Source organism: Heptranchias perlo, chromosome 10, assembly GCF_035084215.1.
Source record: "Heptranchias perlo isolate sHepPer1 chromosome 10, sHepPer1.hap1, whole genome shotgun sequence".
Classification (NCBI taxonomy): domain Eukaryota; kingdom Metazoa; phylum Chordata; class Chondrichthyes; order Hexanchiformes; family Hexanchidae; genus Heptranchias; species Heptranchias perlo.
Genome location: NC_090334.1, coordinates 59,398,365 through 59,412,454, shown reverse-complemented (window position 1 = coordinate 59,412,454; position 14,090 = coordinate 59,398,365). Strand labels below are relative to the sequence as shown.

General features: G+C 43.2%; 1 protein-coding gene across 2 annotated transcripts in view; it reads right to left on the bottom strand.

Annotated features, from left to right (window-relative positions):
- The window catches only part of lrrc9 (leucine rich repeat containing 9), a 171,368-nt gene that overhangs the window by 29,968 nt on the left and 127,310 nt on the right, over positions 1 to 14,090 (bottom strand). For both annotated transcript variants that reach the window (XM_067991891.1, XM_067991890.1), the window contains exons 27-28: positions 12,443 to 12,582; positions 10,348 to 10,565 (exon numbers count right to left, since the gene is read on the bottom strand). In XM_067991891.1, the coding sequence (XP_067847992.1) occupies positions 10,348 to 10,565; positions 12,443 to 12,582 (358 nt within the window). The remainder of the gene's footprint in view (positions 1 to 10,347; positions 10,566 to 12,442; positions 12,583 to 14,090) is intronic.

The window sequence follows — 14,090 nt, the reverse complement described above, 5'->3', positions numbered from 1 at the left end:
ATTTACCATGTGGGTTATCACAGGGGTGAACTCATATCTTACTGCTGCTGGTGCCAGCATGTTGGAATTTTAATGTACTGCACCATCACATAATCAGCCAGTAGTACACTTTATTATGTTTGAGGGGTACAGAAAATTTCTGTCTGCTTGTGGCTCTCAAAGAAATATTGTCCTATGTTTGGCTTTGCATATTTCAAGGTGATGATAATATAGCCGTTACATGTTTTCAAGTATACAGTGTACACAGATGGCAGAGTACATTCTGTACTTAATGATATGTGAATTGCTAATACAGTAACTAATTTGAATCCCTGAAGATACATCATGTAAATCAAAGTCAAAAATATTATTTATTGTTAAAGGGGAATATTGACATCATTATTTTTGGTTCCTTCATTACTTCCAGTATTTGGGATTTGTCTTAGTGGATAAATATTGCCCTAATCCGAAAACTAAATCTATCCCCAAAAACTCCCATTTGTAAATTAAAGCTCCCAAGCAAAAATACTGAATACTTTTAAAATAAATTACTGTGTCTCCTGTAGCATTGCTTGTGAGGTTTTAGGCGTGGCACTCATGTAGCGGGGAGGTTTTGGGCAGAATGAAAGCTGCATGTAGAGTCAGTACAGGAGTTGGGGAAGGAGTACCAGTAGGCAGTAGGCAATGGCCGCCATATCTGGTGTTGAAGGGAAAGAGCAGGGCAAACGTATTGGTAAGTGATCTTCACTTGTAAATGTTGCCATTGCACAAATGGAAGTGAGTTTTCCTAAGCCTAGGACTCGTGGGCTAGATTTCTCAGCCACACGGAGAAGATACGGCCATCAATCTGTGGGTTGGACACCACTGGGAACCAAGAAAAATCTGCACAAAACTTCTGACAGGAGGATAGAAATATTTTTATTGTATAAAGTTTTGTAGAGCCAAAGCTAATGCGATCCATCCATGCAGTCAGAGCGATTAAGTTGGCAGAGTAAGCACTTATCAGTGAATTGCCCAATATTGCAACATGTTCGACAGATTATTTTTCTCAACTGGTACAAGCATTGCTGGAGATGTTGCAGTAAGAAATCTGGTGTCTTCATCTAAATTGTCTTTTCAGACTAGGGGCGAAAAATTGGATGGGGCTATTTTTGGGCTGTGTTAAAACATTGAATAAAGGTTGCGCACTACCAAATCCCACATCCTCCAATCTGCAGGCCAAACCTCACCAATCTGCCGATCTGAGTTGGTACCAGGCCTGCGAGAGTGCATGCACCAAGGTTCTCTGCTGATTCACTAGAGACCTTGGGTGCAAGAGGTGAACAGAAGGAGGGACATCCGATATCCGCAGGGGGATGGGGGGGGCAAGAGGCCCTCCACACATATACTCAAAAGACAGTGGGTGGCAGCGGGGAACAAAGTCAATGCCAGGCGCACAGCATCATGAACATGGATGCAGTGCAGGAAGAAGTTCAATGCTTTGATATGAGTGGGCAAGGTGAGTGAGGTCAACTGTCAAGTGGCGTCTCCTACCAACTGCACCAGGCACTACACCCCCATCCCCCATATACCAACAAACTCTTTCCATCAGTACTCAACTCTTCCAACCAGATGTTTCCTCTCACCCTCACACATTACCACTGTTTCAAGCCGCCCATCCACAACTCACAGGCCACAGACATTGGCAGCTATTCAACCATGACAGGCACATCACCCAGAGACACGTCCTGCTTTCTTGCAGGAGAATTTGGCGTATATCAAATGGCAGCAAGTGGCAGTGGCATTTAGCCCGTCGAGCCTGTTCCGCCATTCAATGAAATCATGGTGGACATGTGACCTAACTCCATATACCCGTCTTATCCCTTAATACCCATGGTTCACAGAAATCTATCAATCTCAGATTTAACTTTCACAAGTGAGCTAGCATCAACTGCCGTCTGCAGAAGAGCGTTCCAAACATCTCCAACCCTTTGCGTGTAGAAGCATTTCCTAACTTCACTCCTGCACGTCCTGGCTCTAAATGTTAGGCTATGTCCCCGCGTCCTAGTATTCAAGTCTAGGAGACATCCAAAAACAATTACAAATGTCTCCGCAGCCAGAAGCAATAATCCAGCCACTAACCTGTAAATCTTGCATGGTCCCTTTAAATAGCGCTGGGGGGGGGGGTCCTCCAGGCACTCTAAGACACGTTCAGATGGTGGGGTTAAGACTGTGCGTTGAGTTGAGCCCCAAAATGGTGTCCATCACTTTAAATCAGCATTGCACTCTGATTGAAGAGATTTTCTCCCTATTTTACATGATTCCAGCGTGCGTTATCTGCGCCTGCGCTAACTCCTATACCAAGATGGCGTCTGGCGCACGTCACGCAGGAAACGTTCGTGCGCATCCAAGACGTCATCTTGGATGTCAGAGAGGCCGCGTAGCGCCGAAACAACGGGCGCTACACGGCCCAATTTCTAGCCCTAGGTTTCCATGCATTATGTGGACTGCGTTCAGTTCAATTTCAGAAGTCTTTCAAAGAGTGTCATAGGTATGACATTTCTCAAAGGAGCAGACCACATCTGCCAAGCAACTATGTTCAAACCATCTTGTCCTACACTTCCATGCTTAGTTCTTCAAATGCCATCTAATGCCAGCTTATGCTGGACTACTGCTATATTGTAACTCATGTCAAATAAATATATGACACAATGTTCAAATCAAATGCAGTGCACTTATTTCCTTTAATATGTAGCATGTAAATGTTGACAGCTCAAATTGACACACTGTTGCCCCTTGGTGATTATGCTTGGTTTCAGATGTGTGCCACCTAACTTACCATTCTTTCGAAGTGATTCTCTTAAGGAAAGAATAAGTGCATGGATGGCACCCTACTAGGATTCTAGTGGCTCTACACATCCTTGGGCTATGTATTCTGAGGGCCCTACATATGAATCAGCATCATTCAGGACTATGCTGCCTGGTTTCATCACCTCCTTCCATGCCTGGTACATCAGGCACTTCTTAGGATGGGATACCCATCGGTCCCATAAATTTTGTGGCTCTCTCTAATCTCTTGCAATTGGGTTTGCAGTGCCTGACCAGAGTTTCCAGAATTAATAAATTGGCTTTCTTCACTCTGAAAGCCAATTCTACAGCAATTTTGTGAATTAAACATGTTTTGCTAGTGCTCTTTTATGTGGTTAACTGTCTTCTAATTGCAATTCATAGCTAATTAAAAGGAATAGCACTCTCCCATTGTTTTGGCTGAGATCCACAGTGTGGGAGATTATAGACCACATTTTAGCCCACAGGTTGAAAACTACTACCTTTTTACTAACCCACAGTTAATCCTTGAGCAGCACATTAATAGAAATTTTAAGAATAATATCACCCACTCTTGAATTCATATTGTCATAACTTGGGAGCAGTCCCGGTTAAATTGTACACACTGTTGCACTGCGGGTCTGAAAATCCATTGCTGACATTGCCCCTATATGTGCGAGAATCATGATTATTTACATGTCAAAAATATATGGGCACCTAACAAATTTTTATGCACTGTCTGCTTTCCTGTGCAGTGTATACTGTGACCCAGATCTTTCCACTTGCAGCCAACCACCCCTCACTTTGCTTGAAAACTGCTGCTGAATTTATTCCATTAAAAGCATTCTTGCGTTTTTAAGAAAAATCCTGACACTGCTGTTACTTTTAGCAGGGCACCAGTTTATCATCACTTGTCTGACTCTGTCTGCCAAACATCAGTCTTACCGAAGTTTAGCTTGGTGAAAAACATATTATTTTGCACTTTTCTGTATTTCATAAAATACTTTTTAAACAGTAAATCTTTGTTTTTCTTCTTAAAAATGGTTACCAATATTTTGTTAATCTGCTGAAAAATAATTACATTTATAATTCCTTGGTGCAGAAGCAGAGCAAACACAGAAAGGAGGCATTGCACAGGCAGTAAGGAGAAGTATTTAAGTGTTCTCAAAATAAAGTAAGAGATAACAGTTAAGATTTTGAAAAGAATCATTGAAAATTTTAAAATGATGTTTCACAAACACAATGAGGAATATTCAATATAGGCAGCGGAGCATCCAATTTATTCTATGAGTGAGGGCTTAGCAACTCATAAATAGTTAAGTCTTCTTCAGGAGTAAACAAATCATCTAGAGTTTCCAAGCATATTTTTAAACAAACATTCCTCATTTAATTTGCCACTATTGTTGTAAAATGAACTCATATTTTGTTTCAAAGTAGAAGTTAAAAAAATGTTACTCAATAAGCTCCAAATGCCCAAGCTAAAGAGGACTTTAAGATCAATGGGCGCTAAATTGGGCCGTGTAGCGCCCGTTGCTACGGCGCTATGCGGCCTCTCGAACATCCAAGATGGCATTTTGCCTGCACACGCACGTTTCCAGCGTGATGTGCGCCGGACGTCATCTTGGTATAGGAGTTAGTGCATGCGGAAATACTCAACGCCGGAAGCATGTAAAGTAAGGAGAAAATGGAAGCAATCAGTGTGCAACGCTGATTTAAAGTGATAGACACCATTTTGGCACTTAACGCTCAACTCAACGCACAGTCTTAACCACAACAATCTGAATGTGTCTTAGAGTGCCTGGAGGACCCCCACCAGCGCTATTCAAAGGGATCATGCAGGATTTACAGTGGTTGGATTATTGCGTCTGGCTGCCGAGACATTTGTAACTGTTTTTGGGGGTCTCTATGTTGAATACTAGGACACGGGGATAAAGCCTAACATTATGAGCCAGGACGTGCAGGAGTGAAGGAGGAAACACTTCTACACACAAAGGATGGGAGAAGTTTGAAACGCTCTTCTGCAAACTGCAGTTGATGCTAACTCAATTGTGAATTCTAAATCTGAGATTGATAGATTCCTGTGAACCAAGGGTATTCAGAGATATGGGGCTAAGGCGGGTATATGGAGTTAGGTCACAGGTCCAGCATGATCTCTTGGGGCGGAACAGGAATGAGGGGTTAAATGCCACTGCCACTTGCTGCCTCCTGTTGTGCACCACCTTCTTCTGCAAGAAAGCGGGATGTGTGTCCGGGTGATGTGCTTGTCATGGTTGAATAGCTGCCAGTGTGTGTGGCCTGTGAGTTGTGGGTGGGCGGCTTGCAACAGTGATAATGTGTAAGGGTGAGAGGAAGCATCTGATTGGAAGAATTAAGTACTGATAGAAAGAGTTTGTTGGTATGCGGGTGATGAGGGGGGTATAGTGCGTGGAGCAGTGAATGCGGCTGGTGGTGCAGTTGGAAGGAGATGCCACTTGTCAGTTGACCTCACTCACATTGACCACTACGGTGTCAAAGCATTGAACTTCTTCCTGCACTGCATCCATGTTCGTGGTGCTGTGCGCCTGGCATTGACTTCGTCCCCTGCTGCCTCCCATTGCACTGCCTTTTGGGTATATGTCTGGAGGATCTCTTGCCCACCACCACCACCCCACCCCCCACCCCTAGTGGGTATAGGATGCTCCTCCTTCTGTCCACCTCTTGCACCAAGGCCTCTAGTGCAACAGCAGAGAACCTTTGTGCACGCTCTCTCGTAGGCCTGGTACAAACTAATATCGGCAGATTGGTGAGGTCTGGTATGCAGATTGGAGGATGTGGGATTTAGTAGTGCGCAACCTTTACTCAATGTTTTAACATAACATTAGTGTGTAAACATAGGGACGGGACCTGCATCTTTGTTTTACGTGTGTGATGTCTGATCTCCGTTCAGACAGCAGACTGTTATTTTTAACAAATAACAGGTACTGGTTACCTTTAAGAGATTTGAAGCGAAATCCTCCCTTTGAGAGATTGGGGCTCCCCCTGCTGGTAGAAAGTGCAAAATCAACGTACCAGGCCTGGATTTCAACGCAGATTGACACTGAGTACTCAGGACAGACAAAATTCTCATCCTACCTGCGCAGGGGCCATAGGGTGCGGGTTTATAGTGAAACATGTTACCTACGCCCAATAATAGGCTCTATTAGAATTTTTCCCCCAATGTGTTTTTACAACCCCCTTCCTACCTCAATAAAAAGAATACTAAGTGCACATATTATACATATTGACCTCTGAAACTGCACAACTGTATGATCTATGTAACAGCTTATAAAGATAAAAAGCAAAATACTGCAGATGCTGGAAATCTGAAATAAAAACAGAAACTGCTGGAGATACTCAGCAAGTCAGGCAGCATCTGTGGTGAAAGAAACAGAGTTAACGTTTCAGGTCGAAGATCTTTTGCCAGAACAGGAAGCAGTTAAAGACTTAACAGTTTTTAATCAAATACAGAATCGAGGAAAGGGGGGAGGAAGGGGAGGGGAGGATAGAACAAAAGGGAAGGAGTATGATAGGGTGGAGGGCAGGAGTGATTAAATAACAAAAGGGATGATGGTTCAAGGCAAGGAGGGTGGTTATGGGACAAGTAAAGAAACAAAAGATGGGTCTAGAGGAGCTGTAAATGGCAACATCAGAACCGTACAACTGTTACCAGCACCTGCTGTCTGAACAAATGGGAATGGTGGTTATGATCTGAAGTTATTGAAATCAATGTTGAGTCCAGAAGGTTGAAAAGTGCCTATTCAAAAGATGAGGTGCTGTTCCTTGAGCTTCCATTGAGCTTCATTGGAAGTGTAGGAGGCCAAGGACAGAGAGGTTAGAGTGGAAGTGGGAAAGAGAATTAAAATGGCAAGAGACCGGAAGCTCAAGGTCACACTTGAGGGCTGAACGGAGGTGTTCAGCAAAGTGATCATCCAATTTGCGTTTGGTTTCCCCAGTGTAAAGGAGACCACGTTGTAAGCAGCGAATACAGTATACTAACTTGAAAGAAGTACAAGTAAATTGCTGTTTCATCTGGAAGGAGTGTTTAGGGCCCTGGACTTTGGGAAGGGAGGAAGTGAAAGGGCAGGTGTTGCATCTCTTGTGCTTGCACAGAAAGGTGCCGTGGGAAGGGGAGCGGGTATTGGGGGTGATGGAAGAGTGGATCAGGTTGTGGCGGAGGGAATGGTCTCTTCGGAATGCTGAAAAGGAAGGGGTTGGGAAGATGTGTTTGGTGGTGGCATCGTGCTGGAGGTGGTGAAATAACAGAGGATGATCCGTTGAATGTGGAGGCTGGTGGGGTGGAAAGTGAGAACAAGGGGGCTCTATCGTGGTTCTCGGGGGGAGGGGAAGGAGTGAGGGCGGAAGTGCGGGAAATGGGACGGACACGGTTGAGGGCCCTGTCAACACAGTGGAGGGGAATCCTTGGTTGAGGAAAAAGGAAGACATATCGGAAGCACTGGTGTGGAAGGTGGTATCGTCAGAACAGATGCAATGGAGACGGAGAAACTGGGAGAATGGAATAGTCTTTGCAGGAAGCGGGGTGGGAGGAAGTGTAATCAAGGTAACTGTGGGAGTTGGTAGGCTTATAGTAGATATTGGTTGACAGCCTATCCCCAGAAATGGAGAGTCAGAAGTCAAGGAAGGGAAGGGAAGAGTAGGAGAGGGACCACGTGAAGGCGAGGGAAAGGTGGAAATTGGAAGCAAAGTTGATGAAGTTTTCCAGTTTGGGGCGAGAGCAGGAAACGGCACCAATACAGTCATCAATGTACCGGAAAAAGAGGTGAGGGAGGGGATCCAAGTAGGACTGGAATGAGGAATGTTCCACATATCCCACAAAAAGGCAGGCATAGCAAGGACCCATGGCGACAACTTTTATTTGGAGGAAGTGAGTGGAGTCAAAGGAGAAGATGCTCAATGTAAGAACAAGTTCAGCCAGGCGGAGGAAGATGGTGGTGGATGGGGACTGATTGGGAAGAAGTGATGGGCCCGCAGGCCGCCCTGGTGGGGGATGGTGATGTAGAGGGACTGGACATCCATGGTGAAAGGAGGCGGTTAGGGTCAGGAAACTGGAAACTGTTAAAGTGGCGGAGGGCATCGGAAGAGTCACGGATGTAGGTTGGAAGAGACTAGACAAGGGATAAAAAAGTCGAGATAGGAAGAAGTAAGTTCTGTGGGGCAAGAACAGGCTGAAATGATGGATCTACCGGGGCAGTCCTGTTTTTGGATTTAAAAAAAAATTCGTTCATGGGATGTGGGCATCGCTGGCAAGGCCAGCAGTTATTGCCCATCCCTAATTGCCCTCGAGAAGGTGGTGGTGAGCCGCCTTCTTGAACCGCTGCAGTGTGTGTGGTGAAGGTTCTCCCAGAGTGCTGTTAGGAAGGGAGTTCCAGGATTTTGACCTAGCGACGATGAAGGAACGGCGATATATTTCCAGGTCAGGATGGTGGGTGACTTGGAGGGGAACGTGCAGGTGGTGTTGTTCCCATGTGCCTGCTGCTCTTGTCTTTCTAGGTGGTAGAGGTCGTGGGTTTGGGAGGTGCTGTCGAAGAAGCCTTGGCGAGTTGCTGCAGTGCATCCTGTGGATGGTACACACTGCAGCCACAGTACGCCGGTGGTGAAAGGAGTGAATATTTAGGGTGGTGGATGGGGTGCCAATCAAGCGGGCTGCTTTGTCCTGGACGGTGTCGAGCTTCTTGAGTGTTGTTGGAGCTGCACTCATCCAGGCAAGTGGAGAGTATTCCATCACACTCCTGACTTGGGCCTTGTAGATGGTGGAAAGGCTTTGGGGAGTCAGGAGGCGAGTCACTCGCCGCAGAATACCCAGCCTCTGACCTGCTCTCGTAGCCACAGTATTTATATGGCTGGTCCAGTTAAGTTTCTGGTCAATGGTGACCCCCAGGATATTCATGGTGGGGGATTCGGCAATGGTAATGCCGCTGAATGTCAAGGGGAGGTGGTTAGACTCACTCTTGTTGGAGATGGTCATTGTCTGGCGCGCAAGTGATTTGCCACATTACAGCCCAAGCCTGGATGTTGTCCAGGTTGTGCTGCATGCGGGCTCGGACTGCTTCATTATTGGGAAAGACGTAGAAGTGGGCTTTGCGGGGTTGGGGGACTATGAGGTTGGAGGCTGTGGGGAGGAAGATCTTCAGAGGAGTGACTGTCTGGGAAACAATGGGTTGATGTTCGGTGGTGGGATCATAGTGCAGGGGGAGGTAGGAGGAGGTGTCGGAGAGTTGGGTTCAGTCTCCGCAAGGTAGAGGTCTGTTCGCCAAACAAACACAGCGCCGTCTTTGTCAGCAGGTTTAACGACAATGTCAGGGTTGGACCTGAGAGAACAGAGTGTTGCAAGTTCAGCGGGAGGTAGGTTAGAGTGAGTGAGGGGAGTAGAGAAACTGAGAAGGCCGATGTCACGCCGGCAGTTCCCAATGAAAAGATCAAGAGAGGGTAAGAGGCCAGAGGGAGGGGTCCAGGTGGAATGAGAATTCTGAAGACAGAAGAAAGGGTCTGCTGTGCAGGGGGAAGACTCCTGGCCAAAGAAGTGGGCACAGAGGTGAAGGTGGCGGAAGAAGAGCTTAGCATCACGTCGAGTTCGAAATTCATTGAGTTGGGGGCATAATGGGATGAAGCTGAGGCCTTTGCTGAGGACTGATTGTTTGGGGTCAGAGAGGGGAAGGTCAGAGGGGAAAGTGAGAACACGACAGAGGGTAAGATGGAAATGAGGAAAGGGGTCAGAGGAAAGTGAAGGGGAAGAAGGATCAGGAGGGTCGTTGGTATCGAAGAGTTGTTGAAGCTTGCGGTCCTTGATGCCTGAAAGGAAGAAAAAAGGTTTTTTGTTAAAGTGCCGGATGAAAGCGAAGAATGAAATAGAACTGCGGAACAGGACAACTCTGAAATAGAGTGAATCAATGCTGCTGAAGAGAGAGGTCGAGAGCATGCATGTGGTGGCGCATGGATAATAAAGATACTTCAGTATACGTTGACATGCCATCAAAATAATGCAAGTTAAAATTAAAATTATGCAATGCAATGGAAAGAAACATGAAAAATTATTTCAGACCAAATCATTTTTTCAAAATTGCAGTAAAATATCTTCCCCAAAATTGAAGGAATTTGAATTTTATTTTATTTGCAGAGTAATATAAATTATTACATTACATAAGGTGTCAGCCTCAGCTTGGTGGTAGCACTCTTGTCTCTGAGTCAGAAGGTTGTGGGTTCAAACTCCACTCCAGGGACTTGAGCACATAATATATGCTGACAATTCAGTGCAGTACTAATTAAACCAAGGCCTCCTGATCTGCCCTCTCAGGTGGATGTAAAAGATCCCATGGCACCACTTGGAGCAGGGAAGCTCTTATTGTGTCCTGGCCAACAATGAGGGATAACATCACAGATTATCTGGTCATTTATTTTGTTGTTGTTACAGCTGCGTTTCCCCACATAATAACAGTGACTACGCTTAATAAATACTTCATTGGCTGTAAAGTGTTTTGATACATCCTGAGGTTGTGAAAGGCACTGTATAAATGAAAATTCTTTCTTTACCTGGATTTTGTTTCCGCCAAGGAAAAGTCGCTGCAGTTTTATCAGTGGATATAGGTTGTTAAGGTCACGGATCCTATTCTCCTCTAGATGGAGCTCAATAAGAGAGCTTTGCCCCAAAAATGAGTTCTCGTGAATCATTCTGATCCGGTTTCGTTCCAGTGATAATTCAACAAGGTATTGAAGGCGATCAAGCCCTTCAATCTGACTAATAAAATTGCCTACAATGGAAAGAGTTGAAATGAGTCAAATTCCATGTCTAATGCAGATATAAAAATGTGTGCATCTACTCAGATACAAATTCATTCCTTAAGAACTACGGGGATAGGAAGGACTGGATCCAGCCAATCCAGTTTCCCCAATTGTTAAGTTTCACTCAGGACACTCAGACCATTTTCATTTAACGATTTTAGTGGTGAAAAGCTAGGAACAGTGGATTTCCAAAGAGATTTAGGGGTCCATATACACAGATCACTAAAATGTAGTGGTCAGGTACAAAAAATAATCAAAAAGGCTAATGGAAAGCCTTTACATCTAGAAGGTTAGAATAAAAAGGGGAGAAAGTTGTGCTATAGCAATACAAAGCCCTGGTTAGACCACATCTGGTGTATTGTGTACAGTTCTGGGCACTGCACCTTAGAAAGGATATATTGGCCTTGGAAGGAGTGCAGCGCAGATTCACCAGAATGTTAACAGGGCTCCAAGGGTTAGATTATGAGGAGAGATTACATAAAATAGGCTTGTATTTGCCAGAATATAGAAGGTTAAAGGGTGATTTGATTGAGGTTTTTAGGATTTTGAAAGGAATTGATAGGGTAGATAGAGAGAAACGTTTTCTGCTAGTGGGAGAGTCTCGGACAAGAGGACATAATCTTAAAATAAGAGCCAGGTCATTCAGGAAACACTTTAGGAAGTTAGGAAACACTTCTTCACACAAAGGAGGTAGAAGTGTGAAACTCTCTCCCACAAAATAATAATGATGTATAAAATTAAATTAAAATTAATAATTTTAAATCTGAGATTAATAGATTTTTGCTAGCCAAGGGTATTAAGGGACATGGAGCCAAGGCGGGTGGATGGAGTTAGGATACAGATCAGCCATGATCTCATTGAATGGCGGAACAGGCTCGAGCAGCTGAATAACCTACTCCTGTTCCTATGTTCCATTACTATGTTCATCTTCCTCTTGCCAGAACATGCGGTGAGTATGGAATTGTTACAGTTCTTCAAAAGGAAACTGGACAAGTTGCTTCATGTAATCAACATCATGAGTTATAGAAAGTAGGTGGGGTTAGCTGTGACTGGTCATATCAGTTACTGCAGATTCCCGGACATAGGCTACAACATGTCTGGATGGACTAATTGGTATTTTCTTGATCTTGTGTGTTTGTATCAAATCAGGAATACATTTGACACTAAAAATGGTGGTTTAGAAATAACTGAGACTAAGATTCAGGCAAGAAATATTCTTAGCTCATGATTGGTCAGACTGCACCTTTAATACTGCAACCAATTCTGGTCATTAAGCAACAAGAGATACATTCAAGATCTGGAGGCAGTGCAGAGAAGAACTAAAAAATTGATCGTCAGTATCAGGGGTCTGAGTTATGATTGGATAGACAAGTTTTTCAGCTTGGAAAAGAGGCATCTGAGAAGTATATGAGATAGTTAATGCATAAAATCTGTTTTAAAACAAATTTAAATCCATGTTCCTAAGTATTTGCATATATCTCAAATTGATCTTAGTGTTCTGATTAGGATTTATTCACCAATTAGACAACAGCACTGACAGCAGCACTTTCTAAACCTTCAGCCCCACAAAATTCACGGGACAAACCAGTGAATAAGAAATATAGGTACAAGTAGGACTGAGTTGCCTCGGCTTTGAGGGCCAGACTGCCAAGACTCAGGGGAAACATGCTGCCCATGGTCAACATATTAAACACCTTAGGAAACCATGTGAAGTCAGAGGCAAAGGTTTCACAGTACAATAACATATTGAAACTTAGACAAGGCATAAAATTGCAGCTGAGAGAAATAATACAGAAGCAAATTTGCTTTCCCTGCTGGTTTAGTATGCGGGTAAATTGCTACTTACCTTCCAAATACAACACTCTCAAATTTATCAGTCTACTCAACTGTAGCTGAGCCAGGCTAGAGATGCCATTGTAGCCTAAATGAAGTACTTCCAAGCTTTCCATAACCGGAGGAAGGCTTTCATAACCTCCTGTATCTCTACTGTCAGAGGGGAATCACAGTGGTTAATTATGCAACAAAATAAAATTTTAGTTAGAAATTATCAATAAAGCAGTAAAATTCATAATTGTGCATTAAAATTGTAATATATGGGTGAATAAAAGTGCATAAGTGGCAATTTCCAGAATTGTGTATTGACAATAAATGTTGCATTATGGAATTGTCAGGGAGCTGAGTTTCCTTATTGATTGTCTGCATTGTTTATTATGGCACTTTATGGTTCAGCTACTGAGATGCAACAACTGCGCTTGTTGTTGTTGTTGTTGATCTTGGAATACAGGCATTTACCATGCAATAATACAAACTCTTGCGGCTAATAGGATTTAATAATTTATCCCCTCTTAATATTATATATACACATAACATCTGAACACAGCAATTTCTCAAAATAACATTTGTATTATTTTTATTTGTACATTGCCAATATTGCAAGCAATAAAAAATAATTTCATAAGACAAAACTAAGTTTAAATAAATATGGTGAACACAAAAAGGTTTCAGAAAATGAACTGTGAAGCTAACATTCTGAGAGTCAAGTATTAAAAATTTCAACATTTAGATTTAAAAACGAAAATCAGATATGTTCCTTAATTTTTTTTAAAAAAAAGACATTTAGCAATGAATTTACACTTCTGTCAGCAGGACTCCTCCACTCGACTGGAGTCTGGTCCCACACTAGGGAGGATATCTCCCATCAGCAAATTACAAATGGTAGCTGCTGAAAAATGTAGAGTGGTTTGGTGCAGTGTACTGTGTATTGGAGGAGTAATATGCAGCAATGCAAAACAGAGAGATGCAGGTCTGGACTTTCACGCTGCCAAGTTCATGACCATAGCCGCACTGCATGGGAGGCATCAAACAAAGGTTAGCTATGAATGCAACTGGCAGATACCAGAGAGTTAGTGGCCCACTCAACCTCCAGCAGACCACAGTAAAGGGAAGATGACTATAATTTTTTTTAAATTGTAAAGTATCCTTATTAAGAAAAAAGAAGGTGCAACACAAATCATCTCATCCTTTCAACTGAGGGAGGAAATATGACAAAGTACAATAGAAAGCCCAGGAGAAACAACTATGGACATTATGGTTTTTATAAGGTATTCTAAAGTTCTCATAGAATTTTAAGAAGCTTGCTTCTAGTTGGTTTGTGAGAGAATTTAAAAAATGTAACTTTTTAAAATTTTGGTCTATTGCTTTAGTTAAGATAAAACACAGATCCTGATTTCCCCCTTATTTAGTAGTATAAATAATGGGGTAGTTACAAAATTCTCCTATTGAAACTTGTATTTTCTTCTGCAAGCAGTGGGTGGGTCGCCAAGATAATTTACATATTAGGTAAAGTAATTTCTGGCTGATTTTCAGTGTGATAGCAAGCCTCTTGTGAGACACCTCATTGAACGCCTTCTAAATATCTATATACACTACAACTACTACTTTCCATTATATATCCAATTGGTCACTTCTTACAAAAACTCTATTAAATTTGTCAA